Source organism: Lontra canadensis, unplaced genomic scaffold (genome assembly GCF_010015895.1).
Source record: "Lontra canadensis isolate GAN:19392208 unplaced genomic scaffold, GSC_riverotter_1.0 scaffold66, whole genome shotgun sequence".
Lineage (NCBI taxonomy): Eukaryota > Metazoa > Chordata > Mammalia > Carnivora > Mustelidae > Lontra > Lontra canadensis.
In genome coordinates this window covers 5,539,984-5,566,561 of record NW_022631060.1, presented here as the reverse complement: position 1 = coordinate 5,566,561, position 26,578 = coordinate 5,539,984, and the positions used below count along the sequence as shown (strand labels likewise).

The 26,578-nt window shown below is 54.6% G+C and overlaps 1 protein-coding gene and 1 non-coding gene across 2 annotated transcripts; both read right to left on the bottom strand.

Moving 5' to 3' along the window:
- Window positions 1–4,019: 4,019 nt before the first annotated feature.
- Window positions 4,020–4,127, bottom strand: LOC116880625. Its single transcript, XR_004385224.1, has one exon. It is a non-coding gene; the product is annotated as a U6 spliceosomal RNA (small nuclear RNA).
- A 7,038-nt stretch (window positions 4,128–11,165) lies between these two features.
- SART1 (spliceosome associated factor 1, recruiter of U4/U6.U5 tri-snRNP) lies at window positions 11,166–26,493 on the bottom strand. Its single transcript, XM_032879507.1, has 20 exons — window positions 26,116–26,493; window positions 24,251–24,308; window positions 23,804–23,859; window positions 23,082–23,208; window positions 22,858–22,963; window positions 22,519–22,596; window positions 22,299–22,398; window positions 22,066–22,208; window positions 21,776–21,982; window positions 20,720–20,844; window positions 20,506–20,639; window positions 20,274–20,407; window positions 13,619–13,792; window positions 13,294–13,404; window positions 12,925–13,012; window positions 12,520–12,610; window positions 12,269–12,404; window positions 11,583–11,672; window positions 11,354–11,475; window positions 11,166–11,250 (listed from the first exon to the last, which is right to left on the bottom strand). Exons 1-20 carry the CDS (start codon window positions 26,426–26,428, stop codon window positions 11,232–11,234), a joined length of 2,412 nt encoding a protein of 803 aa, XP_032735398.1. The 5' UTR covers window positions 26,429–26,493; the 3' UTR covers window positions 11,166–11,231.
- Window positions 26,494–26,578: the final 85 nt, after the last annotated feature.

Sequence of the window (26,578 nt, the reverse complement as noted above, 5' to 3'; positions counted from 1 at the left end):
GACGCTTAACCAATGGAGCCATCCAGGCTCCCCCAAAGGGAATCTCTTGAGATGGCAGAATCTGGTAATTCAGGTCTGAGATGGGGAGACAGGTGTTGCAGGAAGGGTTGGGACCCAGCTTAGCCTGCGGACAGGCCCTTAGCAAGGCTGACTGTCTTTCCAGGGTGTTGCAACTTCAGAGAAACGGCCATTGAGGAAGGACTTGGACTCACCCCAACCCGGTGAGTGAGGACGGCCATCCCATCCTATGCCAGGGCAAGGACATGTAGACCAAAAGAATATGAGTTTATCACCAACAGAAAGAAGGAATTTCCAGATGAATGTCAGGAAGAATGAAAGTGACTCCAGAAAAGAGAACTACAAGGCAAGAAGGAATAGTGGTGATGTGAGACTTAGGGAGAGGGGGTTGCGGAGGCTCTTAGAAAGTTAGAGTACTGGAGAACAGGACCCTTAAGAACAGAGAGGGGTAGTAATACGGTGTTCTAAAGGCTCTGTATAGTTTGAGGGGAGACAGATCCTCAAGTAAGCTTTGACTTTGTTAATGCACTTGTTGAAGTGTTAAGGGTAATCTCCAAAAAAGTAGAAAATGCGTGTGTAACTCCCAAGCCAGGAGAAAGAAAAGGCATTAAAAGGCCAATCATGAAAAAGGAAAGCAAGGAAGGAGGGAAACAATAGGAAGCAGGACAAATAGAAGGTATTAGCTGTAGAGAATAGAAACTGCTCTGTTTTTTTTTTTTTTTTTTTTTTTTTTTTTTAAGGAGAAAAGGAATTTTGTAGACCATTTTAGGCGGCACATTTGGATGTTAATTGTATGTGTCAGCTTGACCGGGCTAAGGGATGCACAGAGAGGTTTTATTTCTGGGTGAGTCTTTTTCTGGAAGAGATTAGCATGTAGATCTGCAGCCTGAGTAAAGAAGTTCCCCCTGCCTGAAGATATTTGCCAATGTCTTATCAGATCAAGGGCTAGGATCCAAAATCTATAAAGAACTTACCAAACTAACATTCAAAAAACAAAAAATCCGGTCAAGAAATGGGCAGAAGACATGAACAGACACTTCTCCAAAGAAGACATACAAATGGCCATTAGACACATGAAAAAATGCTCCACATCAATGGGCATCAGGGAGACTCAAATCAAAACCATGGTGAGATTCCAGCTCACACCATTCAGAATGGCTAAAATGAACAAGTCAGGAAATGACAGGTGCTGGCGAGGATGGGGAAGAAGGGGAGCCTCCTGCACTGTTGGCGGGAATGTGGCTGGTGCAGCCACTCTGGAAAACAGCATGGAGGTTCCTCAAAAAGTTGAAAATAGAGCTGCCGTATGACCCAGCAATCACACTACTGGGTATTTACCCCAAAGACACAAATGGAGTGATCCAAAGGGGCATGTGCACCCCAGTGTTTATAGCAGCGATGGCCACAATAGCCAAACTATGGAAAGAGCCCAGAAGTCCATCAGCAGACTAATGGATAAAGAAGATGTGGTATATACATACAATGGAATATTACTCAGCTGTCAAAAAGAATGAAATCTTGCCATTTGCAGCAATGTGGGTGGAACTAGAGGGTATTATGCTGAGCAAAGTAAGTCTGTCAGAGAAAGACAGATATCACATGATTTCACTCATTTGTGGAATTTAAGAAACAAAATCAATGAACACAGGAAAGGGGAAGGAAAAATAAGATGAAAATTGGAAGGAGGCAAACTGTAAGAGATGCTGAGCTCTGGGAAACAAACTGAAGGTTTCTGGAGGGCCAGAGGGTGGGAGAAGGGATAACTGGGGGATGGGCATTAAGGAGGGCACGTGAGGTAATGTGCACTACGAGTGACATGCAACTGATAAATCACTAAATTCTACCGATGAAATTAATTTTAAAAATTAAAAATTCAAAAAAAACTTTTTTAATTAAAAAAAGGAGGTTCCCCTCCCCAGCCAATCTGTTGAGGACCTGAAGAGAGAAGAAGGTGGAGGAAGGGTGAATTTGCTCTCTGAGCTGGGACATCCATCTTCTCCTGCCTTGGACATCGGCTCTCCTCAGGCCTTCAGACCTGGATTGGGACTTACACTGTCAGTTCCCCGGTTCTTGGGCTTCAGACTTCGACCGAGTCACACCATGGACTCTGCGGGGTCTCCAGCTCGCAGATGGTAGACTGGGGAACTTTTCAGCCTCCATAATCGTGTACACCAGTTCCTATAACAAAACTCCTCTTACCTGTGTGTAGATGCTGTTGGTTCTGTTTCCCCGAAGAAGCCTGACTAATACGCTCATGGAATGGCAGGAGGGTCAGAGAATCAGTCTCCCAGGTGCCACAGCCAGGAGAAGTACCAGCTTGAAGCTTCCAAGTGGGCTCCGTTGGGGAAGCACTGCTCCTGGGGGTGTCTTGCAGGGCTGGCCCAAGACCTCAGGATCCACACCCGACCTCTCTCTCTTCTGGAAGGTCACCAAATGTTAGCACTTGCACTCGACATCATTGCTTCTAGTTTCCTTAGAGCTTTTGTTTTCCTTTGAAATAGATGATCCATTTTTATCAGATGTAATCGGTGTGATTACACGGTTTTCTTCGTTGTGTGTGTGATGAATTATGTCAATAGGCTCTCCGCCTGTATTATTCTTTTGATATGCTACCAGATTTGATTTGATTTGTTTGTTTGTATTTTAAGTCATCTCCATGCCCAGCATGGAGCCCAACGTGGGGCTTGAACTCATGACGATGAGATCAAGACCTGAGCTGAGATCACAAGTCAGATGCTTAAACTGACTGAGCCCCCCAAGCACCCTGATTTGGCACTTTATTTAGAGGGTCTGCAATTATATTATTTATAGCCAAGATTTATTTTTGCAGCATCTTTATCGGATTTGGTCATTACCATTTTATTAACATCGTAGAACAAGTCGGAGTGCTTACATCTTTCCCTCTGATCTGGAAGAGTGTAAACAGCGTTTGAATGATCTGCTATTTAAAGGTGAGTTAGAACCATCCGGGTCTGGTGCCTTTTTTGATGGTTCAAAGAATAACCACAACAAAGATTTATATTGTGTTTATTTTTGTTAGAGATTTTATTTATTTATTTATTTATTTATTTTGGTGGGAGAGAACGTGAGAAAGAGAGAGCACGAGAGGGGGAGAGGAACAGAGGGAGAGGGAGAAGCAGACAACCCCCTGAGCAGGGAGCCCAACATGGGGCTCAGTCCCAGGACATTGGGATCATGACCAGAGCAGAAGGCAGACGCTTAACTGACTGAGCCACCCGGGCGCCCCTACACTGTTTAGATTCGGAAAACTAATAGTAGCTCTTCGAAGCAACTCTAAGAGGAAGACAGCAGGTTCCTGGCCTGGGAAACGGCAGACCCTTCAAGAAAAGAGAAGAAAGTGAGCTTTTTACTAGTTCCTCAAGCGAGTGAAAGAGTTTCTAGACTTGCCTCAGTTCTCATGCTGGACATTTTGGTTACTTGTGTAATCATTGTACCCAATGTTTGACCTATCTTAACATGAACTTAGTGTGTATTTCATAAGAGAAGAAGATAAACTTCCTGGGATACAAGAACCAGCTTATAGGATAACACGGTGAGCAACAGGAATTTGTTTTAGTTTTAACAAGTTTAGTTAGTGAAGCAATTTACAATCTTATAAATGGAGCCAAAATTTCTTTGACTTTTTTTTTTTTTTTGCTCCTTCATAACGAGGGACCTTCTATTATTTTTTTTTTTTTTTGCCTTCACCATCTTTGATCATCTTTTCAATCTCTTATTTGGTTGTTAATCTATTCACGAACTCAAATTGTTTCAAGGTCAATCTTGGTATTTCACACTATCCTAGGAAGCTATTAATTTCCTCTGAATTTTTCAGCTGGTTGTCCTAATTTTTCTGAAAACAGTCTCTAGTGATTACTTTGATTTCTTCTGGATCTGTGATAATGTACCTGTACCCATCCTCTTTCTCAAGCCTATTTATCTTTAAGGGGTTTTGTTTTTGTTTTTTACTGTGAATGTTTTACTTAATCATTTTTGTTTACAAAAATATGGAACACTTCACCAATTTGCTGTGTCATCCTTGCGTGGGAGCCACGCTAATCTTCTCTGTATCCTTCCAGTTTTAGTATATGCGTTGCTGAAGAGAACACTTTAACTTTTTTTTTTTTTAAGATTTATTTGTTTATTTTGGGGGGGTAGGGCAGAGAGAGAGGGAGAGAGAGAATTTTTTTTTTAAGATTTTATTTATTTATTTGACAGAGAGAGAGAGAAAGAGCAAGCACAAGCAGGCAGAGCAGCAGGTAGAGGGAGAGGGAGAAGCAGGCTCTCTGCCGAGCAGGGAGCCGGATGCTGGGCTTGATCCCAGGGACCTGAGCCCAACGCAGCCCATTGCCCATTTACCCGACTGAGCCACCAAGGTGCCCTAGAGAGAGAGAATCTTAAGCAGACTCTGCGCCAAGTGCAGAGCCCAACGTGAGGCTTGATCTCACGACCCTGAGATCACCGCCCAAGCTAAAACCAAGAGCCCGCGCTCAGCCAGCTGTCCCACCGAGGTGCCCTGCGCTTTAAGTTTCTTACTGAAGACGATTCATATGATGGAGCACACAAGTAGTAGGTACACAGCTCAATATATTTTCACAATGTGAGCAAACACTCCTGTATCCAGCACCCAGATGAAGAAATAAAACATTCCCAGCCAAGCTCCCCTCATTGCCCCGCCTTGATCCTTTTCAGTCTCTACCTCCAGAAACACGTTGATTTTGGATGGCATAAATTACTTAAAAAAAAAATTTCATTTATTTATCTGACAAAGAGAGAAAGAGTGAGAGATCACAAGTAGGCAGAGGCAGGCAGAGAGAGGGGGGGAAGCAGGCTCCCCGCTGAGCAGAGGGCCTGAGGCGGGGCTCGATCCCAGGACCCTGAGATCATGACCTGAGCCAAAGGCAGAGGCTTAACCCACTGAGCCACCCAGGGGACCCGGGCATAAATTACTTTTGCCTGTTTTTGTAGTAAAGGAAGCAATGTGTGCGGTTTTATGTGTGACTTCTGTGCTGGGCCTCCAGGAGTCATCTGTGGTTTTCACTCCCTCCTGTGAATATCCACCACTTACCCGTTCGGCTGTTGATGGACATTTGGACTAGTCCCGGTTTGGGGCGGCTATAAATATTGCTGCTCTGAACATTCTTGTTCATGGTTTTGGCTGAACATACGTACATTTTTCTGTTGCTAAGCTGACATATTTTTGCTCTCTCTTTTTAAACAAAATTTTATAATAGGCATTTTCAAACATCCTCAAGAGTAGAGGGCATAGGGAGCTCCCTAAAACCCATCCCCCAACTTCGATAACCATCGTGTTGGGAGCCCTGCCTTGTAAGTCCCCACTCCCCACAGTTTTCTTTTCTCCTCTTTCTTTTTTTTTTTTTTTAAGATTTTATTTATTTATTTGACAGAGAGAGAGAGCACAAGCAGAGGGAGCAGAGGCAAAGGGAGAGGGAGAAGCAGACTCTTTGCTGAGCAGGGAGCAGGACACAGGGCTCGGTCCCAGGACCCTGGGATCGTGACCTGAGCAGAAGGCAGATGCTTAACTGACTGAGCCCCCACCAGGTGCTCCTTTCCTTTCTTTATTTTTCAGTGTTGGAGGAACTTAAACCAAATCCCAGATCTCATCCCATCTTCCCAATTGTACCCACCAGAATGCATACACCCTGTGCATAATGTATGTACGTGCATACTGCATGTTTCTCTAGCAGATAAGGGTATTTTTTTTCTTAATGTAACCATCATGCCCGTATCATTGTGTCTTGATTTTCTCATCCAATAGTCTGTGTTCAGATTGCTCTGATGCTCTTGTGTATGTTTTTCTAATCCTGCTCGCATGAGGGTCCGAACAGGGTTTACACTGGTTCCTGTGAACGTCTCTGTGTCTCTTTCATCCACCACAGCCCCTTCTCACCTCTTCGTGTGCCTTTTATTTTTGGCCAACGCAGCTGGCCCGCCTGCGGACCGCCCACCCCGGATCTAGCTGATTTCGCCCTCGCCGCGAGGTCTAAGGTGGGCTGCGGCCACCGGTTTCTCACGGAGGCTGCTAGGGACAGGCAGAAACTATCATTTTGGAAAGAACACCTCGCAGGTGATGCTTCGGCTTCACATCACGGGGCGGTTCTGTGTTTCATGATGTGAAAACTGACCCGTGGGTTCAGGAGTTGTTGGCAAGGTGCATGGGGGTAAGGTCCCCTACCAAGCTTCACGGGATGGTTTTAGCGCTGTTTGTGGATGGTGTCGCCTACATCCTTCATGAATGAGGCATTGCACCATGATGGTTTTTCAAATGAGATCATTCGTTCTGTATTCTTAGCTGGAATTTCTCTAAAATGAAAAGCTTTTCATTATCTGCTATTTGAGTACCTGAAATATAAGTACAGGAGTGGCAAGAAAAATCTTTTTTTTTCTTTTCTTTTCTCTTCTTCTTTCTTCTTCTTCCTCCTCCTCCTCTTCTTCTTCTCCTTCTCTTTCTTCTTCTTCTTCTTTTTGCACCGATTTCGGCATAAATATTTGGTGCCCGTGCCAGCCAGGTCCCTGTCAGGAGAGGGAAACAGTCCCAGCTACTTTAACAGGGAGAATATCATCTGAAGAAACGTTAAGCAAGGTCTGTAAGCATCGAGGAGGCAAAAAAGTGACCACTGAGCTATCACCGGGCAGCCGGGGAAGGGGCTGGCTCCCCTATAGCTCAGGAAACTAGGGGAAGAGGCTGAGATGATTAGACTTCAGAAGCAGGTGGGAGGGGCCCCCAGGAGCGCTGCCCTGCTGAGCCCCAAGTTTGGGGGAAACCCACCAGCAGCCTCTCAAGGCAGAGACTAGAGGCTGGGATCCCGACCCTGCATTGCCAGCACCGGGTCCAAGCAACTTACTCTGACGTGATCAATTTTTAAAAGTATTATTATGGACTCATGATTTTTTTAAAATGCATTTGAACCCATGGATATTTGTGATGCTAAAATCCGTCCTGTCTCTGGCTGGTGGCAGTCCCTTAAAGGTGGCTCCTCTGCCAATCTGACAAGACCCCACCGTGTTTCAGTCCCTGCTACCGAGTCTGACAAGAGATTTCAGGCTTATTTTGCATATTTCCTGTCCCAGACCCAGAGTTAGCCTTTCTCCAAAGAGCCCTGGTTCCTTTTAGCAGTGAGTGTCATCTTAAGACTGTAGTCTGAGTGTCGCTCATTTCTATTGGGTTGTCTCTGCTTCGAGGTCTTTGCAGTGGACAGAACTAAGAAGAATGTATTTCTTTCGAAATAAAAAATGGATTATGGGGGCGCCTGGCTGGCAAGCCTGTAGAGGGTGCCACTCTTGATCTTGGAGTCATGAGTTCAAGCCCCACATAGGGCGAAGAGCCTACTGAAACAAATACTCAAAATTATGACTTCATACTGATATTTGTAATTCAAAAGTAAGATTACAGGATTGTACATAATTTTAAGATTTATATCTGTTGTGCAAAAAAATTTTGGCTTCAGATAACATTAACATAATTACTTATTAGCAACGTAAACATATATGTTAAAATAGCTACACCACTCTCAGTGCTAACGATAAGACTATTGAATGTATTTAAGATTTCTTAAATTTAGTTAATTTCTTTTTTTTTTCCTAAGATTTCATCTATCTATTAGAGAGAGAGACAAAGCAGGGGGAGCAGCAGGCAGAAGGAGAGGGGAAAACAGGCTGCCTGTCGTGCAGGGAGCCCGATATGGGGCTCGATCCCAGGACCCCAGGATCATGACCTGAGCCAAAGGAAGATGATTAACCGACTGAGCCACCCAGATTTAATTAATTTCTTGATGGTTATTTTTATTCTCAGTAAATACTCCAGTAGGAGTGCAAGGTAAAATGATGTATTGATGAATGAGTCTAGATAGGAACGGGAGCGGCTCGTTTCCTAGCTCCGAGAGGGCTGGAGAGCAGGGACACCCCTGTAGCAGTGAGCACACAGCACCCGGAGTTCGGGTTTTAATACTGCCTTCGCCCAAAGGAGCCGTTGCTTTGGGGAAATGACTGATCCCAGGACTAGGGCAGAGCACATGCGGCCGGGCCTGGAGGACTTGCTGTACCAGAGAGTAAGGACAGGCTTAAAGAAGGATGGACACGTCAAAAGGACACCAAAACCAGCTTCCAGGGGCTCCTGCTGGCAAAACCTGGGAAATCTGAGGTGGGAGCTTTTCTCCCCAGCTGGGAGCTGGGGAGGTGGGCTTGGTGGGGGGTTTGGGAACACGCCCAGGAGCTGTAGACGATGAGCTGGGGGAGACCTGGCCCAGTGACGCAGGAGAGAAAGGGAATTTGAATGTTCCTCCTGCTGCCACACACCCCACCCTCCTCTGGGAAACAGTCCCCTCTGGGCCCTTGACTCTGATACCCCAGAGGCTTGACAGCTCAGAGCCAGCCCCTCTCCCTGCTCTGTCAGCTCCTTCTGCCTCCAGAGCCGAGCCCTTCCTGAGGATGCCCGCTGGGACAGGTGGGAGCCTAGATTCTTGGCACAGTGGTGGGCTTGGCGCTGAGGGGCACCAGGATGGTATCTCGGGGGCAGACAGGTGAGAACTCTGCCCTCCCGGCTGCGCTCGGAGGGCAGTCCGGAGGGGCACGTTTTCCCATTGCGCTGTGATCCCTGGTTAGCAAGGACCTGCCTGAGCCCCCAGGATATGAAGTGCGGTGAAGGTTTCTGAGTTCAGCAAGCCCCCTTCCGAAGCGGGCAGGTCCTGGTCCTGTGGGCTTGGCAGACGTTCCCGCAAAATTGGGGAAACACAGAAACAGGCCATTAACTGCCAGGGGTAGCCACAGGCTGGGTATGGCTGCTGGGACTTCACAGGGTTGGGAGGACCTGGGAAGAGTGTGGGCCCAACCCAGAGTGAGACCACTAGAGCAAGGAGGGGAGCCAGCCTGCCCCGGCCAGCGCCCAGCTCAAGCCTGCTTTGGCACCATGACCAGAAGGGCCACCCCAAGAGCTGAGCTGGGCAGGGAGTGGAGAAGGGGTCCTGGGCAGCCCCTGGGGCTTCTTAGTGAGGGTGCCGTGTGCACCAGTGGCAGGGAGATGCTGGCAAGGGGCTGAACGGGCTTCTGTGAATGAAGGCTGGGGTCTCTGGAGCCCTTGAGGGGCCAGGCACCACGTGGACGGGCACTGGCTAGTCCCCCCTCCCCAGTCCTGCTCATGTCGGGTGTTGCCCTAGCTACAAGGCTGCACAACCCATCAGATGCCCAAGGGCCCAGGCCAGCTGTCTGCTCTGTTCCTTATCCTCGGGCCCGCCACCAGCTGATGCTCAGGAAATTCGTGTCGAAGTAACAGAAGGGTGAATGTCAAGTGTGCTTTACACCAGTCCTGGAAGCCTGAGATCATGTCCCGTTTTGCAAGGAACGCGGAGACTCCGTGGGAAGTTGCCGAAGGTCAGACAGTTCGTCAGTGGAAAAGCAGCCCTGATGGTTCCTGCCCAGCTGGCTGGCTCCCCGGCCTGGCTAAGAGCTCACCGACCCTCACCCCGGCTGGCGAGGGTCTGGGCAAGTATTGCTGGTGGGGCCCCATGATGAGCCGTAGAGCCGGGATGCGCCCTTTCCTGGGTTCTGCCCACCTCCGGGCTCAGGCCTTAAAGGACTCGGTGGTCCCCAGCCTCTACCTCCTGGGGGCCAAGCTGACTCCTTGCTGCCTTCCGGCCCCAGCCAGGTGGGCGGACAGCCTGGGAGGGGGCTGGCGAACATCAGGCCTGGGAAGGCGCCAGGAGCTGGGACGAGGAGGGGAGGCAGACAGCACCAACCTGGGGGGCTTCCTAGAGGGGCCCCAGGGTGCCACTGGAAGTCTTTCCCATTCCCTGGTTCACCACATACTAAGTCAGTTACTGGGGTCAGAGTTAGAAGACATTGTGGGCTAAACCTGATCAGTGTGACCCCGGTCCACTGTGCTCCACTCAAAGCCTCGTTTCTGGGTCTGACAGTGGCGATGACCTCCCCAGGGACGTCTGCCCGCAGAGGGTGAGGCTTAGCTCTGACACAGTCCAGCCGGGGCTGGAGCCGCACCAGCCAGACCACACACCCCACCAGACGGGCCTCATAGGCTTCTGGGAGGATGGCAGGGCAGGGCAGGTGGGAGGGGTCCGGAATGCTGCTCCCTGCGTGGTGCTCCAAGCCTGTGGGCACCTCCGAGGGACCAGAGAAGCAGCCAAGCTGAAGGTTAAATCAGAGTGAGACCTCATGAGGGAGACGACGAGCTCAAGGAAGCATGGTGTGACCACTTGTTGGCTTGTCCTGAAACTGTCACCAATAGCCTTCTGCTAAGGCAACTGTTGGCCTTTTCCAAGACGACTTAAACTATCCTTCTCTTCTACTTAGTGTTTGCTTTCGTTAAACACAAACCCACGAACCACCCGTGAGCCTGGCGTGCACCTGGGCCTCAGTGGGGGCAGGACACCGGGTCTGACTCCATGGGAGCCACCGGTCGCCCTGCCCTCAATTCGGGACTCCAGCACATCCCGGCATCCTTGGGAGCTCACCTCCCTGGGAAACGGTACATGGGACAAGTCTCCATGCAGACCGAGCGCAGGGCGGCACCCCCACGCAGTCCTGGGCCCAGGGCGGTCATGTGTGTAGCAACGGAGGCTGGGAGAGACCAGGGTGACTGAGGCGCTAACAACACCTCCACTTCTCACCTGAAAGCCAGCCATGCAGGAGACAACGTATGACCGACCTCTCACAACCCGCCAGGACCCGTATGACAAAGCCAGGGGTGGTGAGGAGAGGGGGCAGGGAAAATAAACCGACTGGCTTCTTTGGCTGGCTGGGGCTCAGGGCGGGTGGAGGGCTGTCCTAGAGGATCTGGAGGGTTCTCTCCCTCTTTTAGTTATCCGTGTCCTCTGATGGCCGGGTCGTACTGAGCAGATGCCAGACTCGAAGCCACCTCGAGGGGTCCGGCTCGCCTCTGAATGACAGGAGGATGAACGAATGAACGAACTCATTTAATCTTCACGGGACTTTCTATGAAACAGACGTATTTTGACTGTACGAACACAGAATTAAGGCTCAGAGAGGTTCGGTGACTTGCTTGAGGTCACACAGCAAGCAGGGCCCACCTGAGGGCAGTGTGTAGGTGCTCCTCCCAGCACCGCCTGCCCCTCCCTCCTGGGTCTAACCCTGGAATCTGCACCAGGACGAAGGAGGAAAAAATAAGGAGGGAACTTTATTTAATATTAAAGTCAGGGAGGGGATCAGAAGGAAGATCGGCTTCACTTGGTGATGGTGTTCCTGCAGAGAGAAGAGGGGCATGAGGCTGGAAACCGTGCAGGCCTTCCCACCCGTCAGGCCCTGTGCTGTCCCCTGTCCCTGCCCGCTGCGCCTCGCCACTCACGCATTCATGCTCTTGCCGCTGCCACTGAGCACGATATACGGCGTCTTCTGGGCCTTCTGCTTCTCCTGGAGCAAAGCCACCGTGCCCAGGGGGGTGTCGCTGGAGCTCATCTTCTTCAGGAGCTGCAGGAGGAGGGCCGGTCAGCACAGGGCAGGAGCAGGCCCCAGGCCACCAGCCACTCCAATGTCAGCAGGTGTGGAAGCCACCCCCCGTGTCCCTGGGCACCCACCGCCTCCTCGTCCAGCTTCTTCATCCGCCGCTCTGTCTTCATCTTGCCCGAGCCTTTCCCATGGAAGCGGTGGGACAGCTGCCGGAAAGCCTAGGGACATGGGCGGGACCTATGTTAGAGCCACCTGTGTCCAGGGGGCAGGGAAGGGGAAGGGACTCACCCAACCCGTGCTGGGCTGAGGGGTGGTGGGAAGGCTCTGGGAGAAGGCCCATGACCTTGGCACCTTCTAGGGGCTCCCCAGAGTCAGGGAGACAGGTTCTGAGGCTGGATGTGCTGTGACAGGGGCGCTTGGGATCCTGAGTGGGACCTGCACATGGACACTAAGGCAGCCAGTGGGCTGGGGTGGGGGGGGGAGCACACCCAGCTGGGGACAGTGCCAGAAGCACGTGGGGCAGGGATGCGGGACAGCGAGCATGACTCAGCCCATGGCCTGGACGTCACCCCCAGAAAGGCGGCCCCAAGGGTAGGTCAGGCCATAGGGGGGCAAGTGGGCAAAGGAACCGGGCCTGTGACGGGGCCCACTGAGCCCACCAGAGATGGAAACCGGGGCACCGAGGTGCTGACACCTTGCCAGTCCCCCAGCGCCAGCGGTGGGTGGAACCAAGGACCCACGGCGCAGCTCTGAGTCACCTGGGAAGGCTGGGGCCCCGTGTCTCTGTGACTCGGTCACCCCCAGCCCCGCTCACCTCCTTGGGTGTGAGCTTCCGGCCTGTCTCGTCCACGTACTCGATCTTCACGTCGGGCTTGTAGCCGTCCTTCTCCTTGAAGTCCTGGGTGAAGCCGCGGTACTCCTCCCGCCGGCTATACTTGTCGTCGATGGCCCTGGGCCAAGAGATGGGGCGCTCAGGGCCGGCAGCTGCCCATGCTGCCCCCGGGGGCTCCCCCAGCAGCCCCTCCCGCCGCCCGCAGCCTCCCCCGCCCACCCCGCCACACTCACATCTTGTCCTCGATGCAGTACACGGCCGACGGCAGGGACTTGTTGGGTGCCTTTACCCGGGCCACCTTCTGCACCGTGGTCTCCAGCAGCCCTGGGGACAGGCGGCAGTCAGACTCCGGCCGCCACCCTCAGCGGGGGCTCTCGCCAGCCTCACTTCCAGCCACAGCCCCTGCCGCTTCCATGACCCAGTTCCCACCCCCCTACCCCCCCCCCGACCCGGCCACACCGCGACCTGAAGAGCAAAGCCGTCACCAACGGGGTGACACGGAGCACAAAGGTCAGATGCGGCTAGGACCACCCCAGGGCTGGGTGCAGAGCTCAGCTCCTGGCCCCCGGGGCAGCAGGTTCTGGGGGAGCGGCGGGAGCTGCCTAGCCCCTGCCGCGCCGACGCCCGCAGCCCCTCACCTTTGTTCTGACACAGCAGCAGGGCGGCGGCCAGCCCTCTGTTCACGATGGGCTCCTCGTCCAGGATGGTGGTGGACGAGGCAGAGAACTGGGGTGCAGCACACAGGGAGGAAGGTGGTCAGCGGCCCCGCATGGGCTCATCTCACCCCCTCCGCCCCCTCGTCCCCAGCACACACAGCCCCAGTCCTTCCCAGGACCGGGCGCTGGGCTAGACTCGTCGCCGCCACACCGAGTTCTGCAGACCCCAGCCCAGCGTGGGCCAGCCAGCCCCGCGGTCACGGTCCCCCGGCAAGGAAGGGGCAGGGCTGGGCGGGAGCGCGGTGGGCAGCCGAGCGGTCCTGCTCTCCCCCCCGCCGCCGCGCCCCTCACATCCTGCTGCTGCTTCTCCTCGTCTAGGTTGACGGTGCTCCAGCCGATGTTCTCCTCCCCGTCCGACTCCGAGCCCCCGTTGGCGGAGCGCTCCTCGTCCCGTTCAAAGTCCTGGGGGTCAGAGACCAGGGTCAGCCCAGGGAGCCTCAGCGCCCCCCGCAGCCAGCCTAACCCGCCGGAGCACCGAGGCTTGTGACCAGTTATGGAGAAGCTGGCCTGGAGCTGACGGGCAGGGGGGACCCCAAGCAAGACCAGAGGGGAGCTGGAGAGGAGGGGAAGGTGGGGAGGGGCGGGGCGGGGAGAGGCAGGCTGTCCGAGGACCCACCATGAGCTCCTCCTGCTCCTCCCGGTTGCCCGCCAGCCCGTAGGTGGGGATCTCGCCCAAGGTGCGGCAGAACTCCGACGTGGCATTGAACACGATGGCCCCCTTCCGCTCCGGGTCCTCGTCCTCCTCCCAGCCCCGCTGGCGGGACTCCAGCTTCTTCACAATCTCCACCACCTGGGGGAGGGAGCAGCTGTGGGCAAACCCAGAAGTTTCTGGGGAGGTGCCACCGAGACCCAGAAACCCCAAGTCCTCCCCCGACGGCAGGAAGACAAGCCCTCCGGACCACGGTCCACAGAGCTCCTCCGACGGCTCCCCGCTTCCCAGCTGCTCTCACTCTGCACCTACACCCGCTGCAGTCCTCGGCTCCAAAGCCGTCCATGGCTTCCTGCCGCCCTTTAAATTAATCTCCAAATTCCACCTGGCCCTTCTCCAAAGCCCCAAAGCCTCACGTCTTCCTCCGGGACCGAAGCACACTGGGGCCTCTTGTCGCCCAGAGGCCACCCTCCCTTCACCCCCACAAACACCTGTTTCAGGACTCAAGGTAAGCTGCTTCCAGAACCCTGCCCTGAGGCCACAGGGCGGGAAGAATCTGCCTGTGCAGCTCCCACAGGCTTCCAGCACCCGCCACACCTCTGCCTTGCTCCTCCTGTGGGCCACCCTCCTGCCTGGCAGCGTGGCTCCACACGACTGTCCCCGCTGTCCCCTCGACTGCACCCTTCCCAGAAGCGCGCAGGACTGCCCAGGCTCTCCGCTCCCTCCGCCCCGCTGTCTCACTGCCGTCTGGACAGCAAGCTCCTCAGAGAAGTTTCCAGTCACCACAGCCGCTCAGCGCCCCTTCCTTCCATGTTATTACATTATGTGCATGTATTTAGCGAGCGGCATCATAAACATAAAACGGTTCTACGTAGCGCACGTGTGTTATTAAAGACGGTGACAGCCACACACACCCAGGCACCCATCGCCCAGTCCGAGGAACGTGGTCCATACTCGTTCAAGCCTCACAATCTCCTCGCCCCTTATCTGTGGTCATGATTCACTGGCTTCTCTTCTGTTTTTTCCACGTAAAGTCCTATTATTTTGTGCATTTTAAAAACATTATATATCTGAACCTGAATCCCCTACAATGTGATGTAAATATAAATAAATATATACGTATATGCATATATATAAAACACACACACACACACACACACACGTGTGGCTGGGTGGCTCGGTTGGTTAAGCGTCTGCCTTCAGCTCAGGTCACGATCCCCGGGTCCCAGGGTCGAGTCCCATACGGTTGGTGGGGGGGGGAGGGTCCCTGCTCAGCAGGGAGCCTGCTTCTCCCTCTGCCTCTCCCCCCTGCTCATGCTCTCTCTCTAGCTGGCTTGCTCCCTCAAATAAATTAAATCTTTCAAAAAAAGAGAAAAATCTATTTTCTAAAATCCACCTCGACCCTTGGCCGCACTTCTCAGCTTTTCACTACGGAACCACATTCCACGACAGGAACGTGTCCTCATCAAGTTCCCCTGCACGCCGCGGACAAGCCTTCCCGCCATCACAGCCAAGGCGAACACAAGCCATCGGATGCCTGTCTCCCCCAGCACGCGGGCGGGTGTGTGTCCGCAGTACCCACGCGGGAGTGGGCGTGCTGGGCCGGAGGGCACGCGCACTTGCCGCTCCAAGAATACTTCCAACGCTTCCCGAGCTTGTCGGAGTCCTCCGTGCTGCAAAGTGCACGTAAGAATTCTGGCCGCTCCGAATCCTGACACTTGTTATCGCCAGACTTTGATGTTCTTGTCCAGTGACGCGGGTATGACCTGGTCCGTCACTGACCTGGCTGGCTCTTCCTTGACCATTCACGAAGCCGGGCCTCACTGGGTGGTGGTCTGTTCTGTTTTGTTGTTTGTTTTAAAGATTTTATTTATTTATTTGACAGAGATCACAAGCAGGCAGAGAGGCAGGCAGAGAGAGGTGGGGAAGCAGGCTCTCCACTGAGCAGAGAACCCGATGCGGAGCTTGATCCCAGGACCCTGAGACCATGACCTGAGCGAAAGCAGAGGCTCAACCCACTGAGCCACCCAGGCGCCCCTGTTTTGCTTTTTAAAGAGTGCGTGTGCATGAGAGGGCCTGTGGCGGGTGGGGGAGGGTAAAGCAGAGGGAGAGAGGATCTCGAGCAGATTCCACGCCCAGCATGGAGCCAGACTCAGGGCTCCTTCTCACAGCACTGAAATCACGACCTGAGCTGAAATCAAGAGTCAGACACAACCACTGAGCCACCCCGGCACCCCCTCACGGGGTATTTTATCGACCATCTACCCTGCCACTTCTGTGAACGGCCCATCGAGGTCTACTGCCCCTTTTTCTGTTTTGCCAATTTTGGTTGTTTGGATATTCTTGGTACCAACCCATTGATAATTATATACACATAGGCAAATGTCTTCTTATGGTGACTTTTTAAAAAAACTTAAGTTCTTAATTTCTCAGTAGTTATTGGTTTTCTTCCTCATGGTTTATGCTTTACTTTCAGAATTTAAAAAGTTTTCACTTGAAATAATCCAGTCACAAAAAAACCTTCTGTGATTGCCCTTATAGGCTGTCCCTAGAGGGGACTTCCTGTCCCAGGGACAGAAGTAGGACAGTGGTGGCCAGGGGCAGGGGGGATGGGAGCCAGTGTTTAACGGGGACGGAGTTTCAGCAATTTCAGCTTTTCGAGATGAGGAGAGCTCTGGGGGTGGCTGTGGGGATGGGTGCACAGCACCAGGGGCGCATTTAACCCTTCAGGGGAATCAGACGTCTAAAAATGGTGAAGATGGTCAATTCTTTGTTCTGTGTATTGTAATGAAATTTGCAAAGAGAAAAAAATCTTTCTCTGCCACAAAATCACAAACATCATTTCCTTAACTTTGTTCTGGAACATTAATTTGTGACTTTTCAGTTCTTAATCTATCTGTAAGTACATCTTGTGTGAAGTACAAACCCAATTTCACTTTTTTCCAAATGGCTAAGTGACTGTCCAGAAAGCACTTGCTGAACCGAGTGCCCATTCCCACCAGCGCAGCAACTCTCCTACTCAGGAGTCCGTGCCTGGGCCTTCTACTCGGTCTCGGCCCTGTCAGTCCACCCTTAGGCCACTATTTTATCACCTCAATTACCACAACGACCTAAAGTGAGATCTGTCAGAGCAAAGCCCACCACTTTGTTATTGAAAGCATCTTGGATTTTTTTGGCTCTTTGGTCTTCCAAATAAATTCAAGAATTAGCTTTTCAGGTTCCATAAAAATCTTTTTGGGAATTTTCATTGGAATTGCATATAATCTCTTTATGGAGTCCTAGCCACAGACACGGCCATTATGGACTGAGCTGTGTCCTCCCAAAATCTGTATGTTGAAACGCTGCCTCCAGTGTGACTGTATTTGGAGACGAGCCTTTAAGAAGATGATGAAGATCAAAGGCGGTCATAAGGGCAGGCCCTAATCCAGCAGGTTGGTGTCCTCATAAGAGAAAGGGACACTGAAGGCTGCAGGCACCCAAGGGAAAGGCCGAAGAGAGAACAGAGCAAGAAGACGGCCCCCCGCAAGCCTCAGGAGAAACCAAACCTACCGACGCCTTGATCTTGAACTTCCAGACTCCAGAACTTTGAGAACTAAACTTCTGTTGCTTAAGCCACCCAGTCTGTGCCATTGTGTCACGGCGGCCCTAGCCACCCAGTCTGTTTCTTTATGTCTTCTTCGCGGTCTTTGAAAGATGGACTGCAATTCTCCCCATACGGATCTCGCACGTCACATACTCCTTTTAATTTTGCTGCAATCCTTAGTTTAATCCTTTAACTTTGTAGCAAGCTTATCTCCATCCTGTTTTGCTTTGATAGCTTTACCCATAAGACTTCCCCATCCCTACTGCTTTCGTGAAAGTGATCTTTTTCAAAATTATACTTTCTACCTCTTCCTGGTGTATGGAACCACCACCGGTTCCTGCCTGGTAATCCTGTCCCCAGTGGCCCTGCTAGAGCCGGCGTGGTCTGATCGTCACTTCCCACCACGCTCCAGAGGCCACTTCAGACGAGGGCATTAGTGACCGCCATGCTGCCCGATCCAAATTCTCCGCGACACGTGTCACAAATGCTTACTTGCTTCCTCGAAAGAGCTTCTTGTCATGGGACTCCCAGGGTGACATCCTGTCCTCTGCTGTCCTCACACGCTCTCCTTCTCCAGCTCTTTTCCTCTGTCCATACTCACTGTCCCAGTGACTCCAGCCCATCCCGTGGCTTTAACTCCCGTCTACGCGCTTACTGACGTCCGCCAGTACCTCCAATCTCAGCCTCTCCTTTAAAGTTCAAACTCACACATCCAACTGCCTGTTCCGTATCATCACCGCTATTAAAAAAGCACCTTAAGGGGCGCCTGGGTGGCTCAGTGGGTTAAAGCCTCTGCCTTTGGCTCAGGTCATGATCCCAGGGTCCTGGGATCGAGCCCCGCATCAGGCTCTCTGCTCAGCAGGGAGCCTGCTTCCCTTCCTCTCTCTCTGCCTGCTTCTCTACTTGTGATCTCTTGCAAATAAATAAAATCTTAAAAAAAAAAAAAAAAAAGGCACCTTGAACTTAATCAAAACCGAATGCTTGGTTAGCTCCCCCAACCTGCTCCTCCCCGAGCTCATCCCATCTCAGGAGCGGCCTTGCCTGTTCCTCATCTCAGCAAACAGACCGCTATTCAAGTCGGAACTTTCGGGAGTCATCCTGAACGTCTGGTACCCACGCACGACCTCACATGTGACCCACTGACAAACACTGTTGGTTCTACGCTCAAAATGCATTCCAGACACGGCCACTTCCCTGTCTCCACGCCTATCACCGCAATCGACCGTCACTCCAACTGGAGGACGACAACAGCCTTCCCTGGCCTTCCTCAGAGACCAAACTCCACCTGCCAAGTCCACTGCAACAGCAAGCGTCTGCCCGACGTGGCCTATGACCGGCTCCTTCCCTGTCACTCTCCCCACAGCTCCTGCCACGTCAGCCATGCAGGCCTCTGCCAACTTCCTGAGCCAGCGCGGTGGCTCCCGCCTTGGGGCCTCGGGGGCCGGCGCTCCCTCATCTCGGAACTGGGCCCTTAACGTGGCTCTGAGGCTCACTTCATCTGATCTCAACTGTCACCTCTTCGGGGAGGCCCACCCTGACCGGCTGACTTAAAACGAGCGCGCTCCTTCGCTCTTCCTCTCCCCACTACCCTCTTCCTGTTTCTGCTCCCAGTGGTTCTCCCACCGGACTTTGTCTTTGTCTTTCACATTCCCTCAGTAGAACGAAAGTTCCATGAGGAAGGACTTCTGCGCTCTCGACTACGGCCACCCGACTCTGACCCGCTTTACAGCAGGGGCAGATGGTGGGTCGCCCGGCACCAGCTCTTCTGATTCCCGCTGTCCTGGCTCACAGCCGGGCCCGCTCACCGAGTGACCCCACTGCTGCTGCTGCTGCTGCTGCGACGGTAGAGCGGCCGAGACCCGGGGGGGGCCGACTCCGACGCCCTGGCTGTCTGCCCGCGCCCGCCCCGAGGGACCATCCCAAGTGGCTGCCCCAGTGTCCTCATGGCCTCGGTCTTGCGGACTCCACCGTGCCAAATCGGACCCGCCTCTCAGGAGCTCGAGGACTCCCTACCCCCCTCCTTACAAGCCCTTCTCGGCTTCTGTGCCGCCTTGACCTTGGGGACTGCTGCTTCTCCGCCACCTCTGTACAAGCCCCCACCACTCGACCCCACGGGCTGCCCCTGCTCCCACCTCTCGCTCTCCCAGTGTTGCGGGGTGGGATGACAAGCATGGACCATGGGGTCAGGCTGTTCAATCCCCAGCTCTGCCCCTTACCAGCCACATAACCCTGGTCCCACTTGCCTAAGGCCTCTGTGCCTCAGTTTCCTCGTCTGTAAAACGGAGAGAGCAGAACCTTCCTCACAGGTGCTGCTCTGAGCATGAACGAGGTGGCCCACAGGCACGCAGGCAGGGCCCGGCTCCGGCTGGCACCCGCCGCAAGAATCATGACCACAAGGCCCCAGCGGCCTGTGTTCACCTCACACCACCAGGCCACCCCTCCCAGGACACCTGCTGTCTCCACTGCCCAAGTGCCTGGGCTGCCTGTCCACCTGCACCCCGAATCTCTGCAAGGTCAGCTCCTCGGTGTTATTTAAGTCTCAGCTCAAAGGTCGTCTGCCACAAGGTCTCCCCGGGATGGCGGACGCAGGCCAGCCCTCCAGCCACCTGCTCAGCCTTCCCACGGCCGGGCTTCAGGCTCCAGGCGCCATCGGGAGTGTGGTGTGTGCACGTGTGCACCTGTCACCCACTGTCCAGCTGTCCTGCCCTCTGGCCGCAGCTAGAGAGGAGCACAGGGCGCCTCGCCGGCCGGCTCATCACGGACTCCCCTGGCCGTGGGACAGCGCACTCTCACAGCAGGCGTGCCACACCCAGCCACGGAAAAAAAGAAGACAGCGAAGGCTCCAACCCTGAAATATCTTAGAGCAAAAATACTGCCTGAACTTAAACGGATCCACTAACAGCACGACGTTAAACAAAAAAGATGATCCAGACTAGAAAGCGGGCGCCACGCTCGGGGGACAGGTCACCAGACACGCGCCTGTCCCGAAGGCCCCGGGGAGGCCCGCACGCACCCGGCCCGGCCCGCCGCGGCCCTCACCTTCTCACCGCTGTCTCGCAGCTGCTGCAGCTGCCGCAGGCGGCGCCCCTTCTCTAGCTGCTTCTGCAGCTCCAGCTCCGCCTCATCCTCCTCCAGTACCTCCGGGGACCCAGACTGCGGCGCTCCAGCCTCCTCTGGAGGAAACACAGGAGACCCCTGCTCGGATCACCTCCTCGCCCTGGGGCACTCGGCCCTGCCCCTGCCGCCCACCCGCGGCTGCCCGGGCCCCCACCGTCATCACTGATGTCCATGTTCTCCACGCGGGTGTCATCGGACTGCGGGGGCTGAGGGGCCGGCTCCTTCTCCTCTTCCTCGGGGGCCTCCTCGTCTGCCTCGGGCACTCGGCGCCGGCCTCGGCCCCGCAGTCTGTGGAAAGGGGCCTCTCCCATGAGCGCGGGCCCCTAGGCCAGTCCATCCCCGCACCGCAACCCTGTTTCCAAGCCCACCTGGAACCGAAGTCCCCATCCTGAGTCTGGTCTCCCAGAGGCAGCAAGTCATCGGCCCGCACGACCACCTCCTTCTCTTTCTTGCGGATCTTCTTCACTCTCCGTTTGGTCTTTTTAAAGGTCACCTGAGGGGAGGAGAGGAGAGATGAGACTTGAACCGGGGAAGTAGGCCCCCATGAGCCCCCAAGAATGAAGCTTAAAAAAAATTTTTTTTCACTAGAGGTGGGGGAGGGAGGGACGGATGGAGGAGTGGGGGAGAGGAAGAGGGAGAGAGAGTCTCTTAGGCAGGCTCCACGCCCAGCACGGAGCCCCATGCAGGTCTCCATCCCACAGCCTTGAAATCAAGACCTGAGCCGAAATTAAGAGCTGGACGCTTAATCAACTGAGCCACCCGGGGACACCAAGAACAAACGCTTCTCTAGCATTCCTCCAGGCCAGCCTCCAGCCACTTCGCACACATACACAATGTGCGCAACCCGCGTGATCTCATCCCACTTGCAAGATGAGAAAAACCCTGGCACAGAGAGACCAAGTTCCTTGCCTGAGGTCACCAGCTCCTAAATGGGAGAACCAGGATTGTGAACCTTCTCCTCGGGCTCCAGAGTCCTGCTCTTAATCACAATGCCCAGCAATCTAGCCATGGGTCTACCTCTGTGTTCATAATCATCCCAAATACGAAATCCACACCCAGCCGTAACATTACCAGCCAGCCACACTGTCACTAGTCCTCGCACCGGCCCTCAAGAGATGGCTCCTGCCACCCCCATTCCAAATCAGGTGCCTCAGGCTCACAGGTAAGGGACTCCCCGGGGCGCAAGCTGGCGATGTTGCAGAGCTCAACTCGAGCTCAGAACCATCCGTCCCCGCAGTCCCTGTTCAGCGTATGGTCACTGTCCCCCCACAGCACCTCCCCACAGCTGCCATACACCACTGACCACGAGGACCAAGCCCCCACACTCGCCCTTCCTCCGTAGCGCCCCCGAGCTGCACATGACCCCAGAGAGGGAGGAATCCCCACCCCAATTACGAGGTGCGGGTGCAGGCCACGGGTCTCACCATCTCCTCAGGTGTGAGGTACTCGGAGGCCAGCCGGGGCCCCACGGTGCTCAGGGACTGGGCCTGCAGCCGCAACTTGGCCCGGATCTCCTCTAGCTCGCGCTCCCGCAGGCCATCAGCAGTGCCGCCCTGCTCCAAGCGGAAGGAGTGTGGCCGCTCGCCCTCGAGCTCCTCGTCATACTTGGACAGGATAGAGCGGGGTTTTTGCTGCAAAACAAGAGGTACTGGTTGGGACCCAGCCTGGCTCCTGAAAAGCCATAACAGAGCCCCCATCTCACGGCCCTGCCTGCCTGTGCCAAGTCATCCACGCTCTCGTCCTCCGCGTAGGGCAGGTAGTCGGGCTTCTTCTTCCGCAGCTCCACGTTCTTCTCTGCCCGCTCTTTGTCTAAGAGGTTCACGTTCACCAGCACATCCTCCTCCTCCTGCAGCACACCTGCGGACAGGGCAGGAGCGGCAGCCCTTCAAGCTTGCCCTTGACGCAGCAGCGCCCACGCCCCCCACGGGAGCCTGGAGCTCAACCCACCTTTGTCCTTGAGGGTGAGGATCAGAGTCTCCCCTTCTCGGAAGGAATCAATAGCATGTTCCACGGTGAGGCCCTGTAGGTCCCGGGCACTGTACAGGTCCTACAAGGGAGGGGAACCGTCCAGCCAAGTCAGGAGCCCTGACCCGCCCAGCCCTGGGATCCCAGCACCCAGGACAGCAGCGCTCCCGTCCCCCGCCCCGAGCTGCCGCAGGAGCCTCACCTGCCGCCTCTGCCCAAACTCCTCCTCCACCAGGGTGCTGACACCGAACTCCTGGTCCATCTCCTCCAGCAGTTTGGCCTGTGGGATGGGAAGGGGGTGACCTATGACCTCAGGCCATTCAGCATCACTGGAAGACACATGGGGCTTTACCAAGTGGGAGTGCAAAAAAGGGAAGGAAGGCCCTATGCGCCAGCTGCTAAGAATCCAGAGCAGACGCCAATGACCACGGACCTCCGACCTCTCTGAGCCCGGTCCCCTCCCAAGGACAGGTCTCCAGCCCCACCAGCCAGCCAGGTTAAGAGGCACTAAGCGACCACCCCCAGGTGCCCAGGCGCTCACCCTCTTCTCTGCCAAGTCCTTCTCCTTCTGCAGCTGCCGGCTCCGCTCGATCCAGGCTGCGGTGTCATCCAGCCAGGGGTCGTCCTCCCCCAGTGTCTTTATCTTTCTGAAGAGAGGAGAAAGCTGTCTTCTGGGAGCCCCACTCCTGTTCCCTGCACCCGACTCCAGAGCTCCTGGGCGGCTTCCTCGGGGCCTTCCCTTGCCCACCCTGCCGACCCCCTTACCCCAGCTTTTGGTTCAGGAGACGCTTTTCTTTGGCGGCCGCCAGCTTCTCCCGTAGCTCTTCTCGCTGTCTCAAGGCCATGGGGTTGATGACATCGGCTGCCACGGGCTCCTCCTTGGTGCCCGCCTCTGGAAGGGGGGCCCAGACGTGAGGCTATGCCTGCCCATGGCTGGTGGGGAGAGGAGGGAGCCACTCACTCTGCCCCTTTCCAGCTCAGGGGGGCAAGAGGGGGCGGGGGGGGGGGGGGGGCATTGGGTGGAGCGAATCCTTCACATCCCTCCTCCCACTTCAGCCCACATTTCCATGTCACCCCACAGAGCATGATGGGATCCTCCACCGCTTACAAGCCTCACCCCCCCGCCACAATCATGCTTTAAGAAACAAACATACCCAACACCTACACAGCCCAGATCGGTCTGCGGCACCTGTGCACATGTCTCGGCCTGGCTAACTCGGAGCAAGCACACGGCACCAGCCACCTGAACTTAAGAGAATCCCTATTCCCAGACCCCCATCACGACTGCAAGGAAAGGCCTCTGCCTACCAGCAAGTACGTACGTATGTACGTACATACGTACGTGTACACACACACACACACGCACACAACGACTAAATGGTGCTAAACCTGAGCCATAACCCCACCCTCCTCAAAGATCCCTTCAGATGGTCTTTTGCCTCCACCCAAAGGCCCTCCCTCAGCCCCATCCACCGCCCCACACTCACCCTTCTTGACGGCATTGACCTCCAAGGGTTTCAGCCCCAACTTTGCCCGGAGTTTACTGAGGACAAGAAATAAGAGTGTTAAGAGCTGTCAACAAAATAGGGACATCAAAGGCATTTCTGGACAGACAGGGGGTGAAACCAGGATGGAACTGAGAGGTCCTAAGGGTCCCCAAAGCAGGGACTGACCCAGGCAGCCTAGGACGTTGGGATAGATACTGGCCTCCAAATCAGGGAACATGGGTGCCAACCCGGCCCGCCCCTCACCAGCAGAAGGCCAGCTTTCCGCTTGGCTCTTGGCGTCCTCTTCTGTAACTCAAATGGTAATGCTCCAATTCCAATGAGAATACTTTGGTGGGTGAAAGACACCCACCCCGCCCCCCGGAAAGCTGCCCCAGAAGCCCTCTGTCTTAGAATATAAAGGCAGAACATGAGCGAGACCCAACTTACTTGGTCTCCTCGATGCTGAGTGACGAGGCATCTCCCGAGCTAGGTTTGGAGCTGGCGGCTGGAACAAGAAGCAGGACTCAGGAGCCGCACTGAGGGCCAGCGGGCCGCATCTCTGGCTCCGGCTGCAGGCGCCCCCTCACCAGCTCCTGGGCCTTACTAGGACACCTGAACACAGCAGTCCTCCCCCACCCAAGCAGCTCCTCCTACCTCAGGCCTAGTCTCTTGAGACCCCGACTCTCTACGTAACCTTCCTCTCCTGAGCCAAAAGGTCCAACCTCGCTGCATCCTTCACCTCGGCCTCCGCTCCACTTCCGTACACTCCATTTTCAGCCTGCACTGCCCTCCTTGGCCTAGCTCTGATCGACAAGATCCTGTCCGAACGCAGAGACCAAATGCCACCTCCTTCTTGAACTCCCGCACAATTACCGGTCAGAATGAATGGCTCTCCCCTGAGTGCCACAGCCCCATCACTCCCTTCCGGGTCTGCTCCCCCCACAGGTCGGCGACCATGTTAGGAGCATGACTGTGTCCTCTGTGCAGTTCATCCAGTCAAGAAATACGTTTACTGGTCCCTGATTTGTGATGGATGTTGAGGATGCTGAGATAAAGAAGCATTCCACACCTCCGCTACCCACATCATGATCAGCAAATATTTCACGAAATGCCACAGAGGCAGAACACCATCAGCTGGGGCTCCCCGACCCAGCTGCCACCACAGGTTCATCCTTCCTGCTTCCCCGCCCCACAACCCACCTCCTCCCCTAGAGCTCATGTGGACGCTGTATCCCAGCCTCTCCAGGCTCTCTCCAAGGTCACCAGCCTTACTTCTAAATCCAGTGGATTCTTTTCTGTCTGATTTTCCTTCATTTTCTGTCGCGCGTGACACCATGAATTACTCCTTCTTTATCTCTGTTCCCATAGACCCCATGATACAAGATTCTGCGATTCCCTGCCTTTCTGGGTACTGAACCACCAAGCATTTTTGTAGCATCGTGCTCCAACTACTACTAAAATGTTGGCATTTCTTAGGTTCTACTGGCCACTCCTCACTCTCTCGGTGGGCTTCATTTGCCACCTAAATGCCCACGACTTCCACACGGCTCTATCCAGCCCCAACCCTGTACATCAAACGCAACATTCTCCAAAACTGAATTCTTTCCCCTCAAAAGTCTGCTTCTTTCCCAAAGTCCTCAAGGCCAACAGACAACACAACCACCCACCCAGTTGCTCAACCCAAAATTCAAGGAGTCCTCCTCATTTCCTTCTTCCCACCCTTATCCAAGTGTTAAGCTCTCTTAATTCCCCCTTCAAAACAGTTCAGTCTGTTTAGGTCTCCCCACCCTACTGCTACTGCCGGGCTGCAAGCCACTATCAGCCCTCATGCGACCTCGAGTCTTGACTCCTCTTGAGCCGGTTCTCAATACAGTGATTTTTGCACAATACAATCGACTCATTCCTTAGTTCAAATCTATGGCTCCCGGCTACCCTCGAGACAAAATTCCAATTTCTATAGGGTCCTTTGTGGTCGGAACTGTTTCATAACTCTCCTACGAACCCTACACGATCTGCCCAATACCAGGTTCCTTTTTGGTTCTGCACATGCTAGTACAACTTCATTCATTCATTCATTCACTCAATATTGAGGGCCCGCGATGTGCCAATTTTGAGAAAACAGAAAATCTCTGCCCTCGCAAAGTTTAGTAGACGAAGACAACCTTTAATCCCAAATAACCGCAGAAACACTCTTTAATAAGGGCTGACTTTAATAAGGGTGTCTCGGCGGGCTGAACACCCAGGCCAGCCCGCCCCCTCTGGGACCCCCTCCCCACCGCAGCCCGTCCCGCCCCCCAGGCCCCGCCCCTCACCGGCCTCGTAGCCGTCATCGCGCTTCTCTCTCTTCACGCGCCGCTCAGAAGGTTCTGCTTGGCTGCGCTCCCGCCCGTGCGCGCCGCTGCGGGCCTCAACTTCGGCCCCGCGCCGCCCGCCCCCGCGCTCGCCCCCACGCTCCCGGCTCCGCTTTCGACGTTCGCCGCCGCTGCTGCCGCCGCCGCCGCTCCGGTGCTTGTGTTTTTTGTGCTCCCGGTGCCGCGGCGGCTGCTCGGTGGCGCCTCCAGTGCTGGCCGCCGCCGTCGTCCCGGACGCCTCCTTCTCCCCGCGGTGCTTCTTTGACGACCCCATGGTGGTACGTCCGCCCCGAGCCCGGCCGCCGCCGAGCCCCGACGACGCAAAATGAGAACACTTCCGGGTCGCCCGGCAGCGGCTGTCGTGTTGCCGGAAACCAAGAGTGGCTGCTTCCGTCGTTCGCCTCGGAGCCTGCCCCAAAGGTTC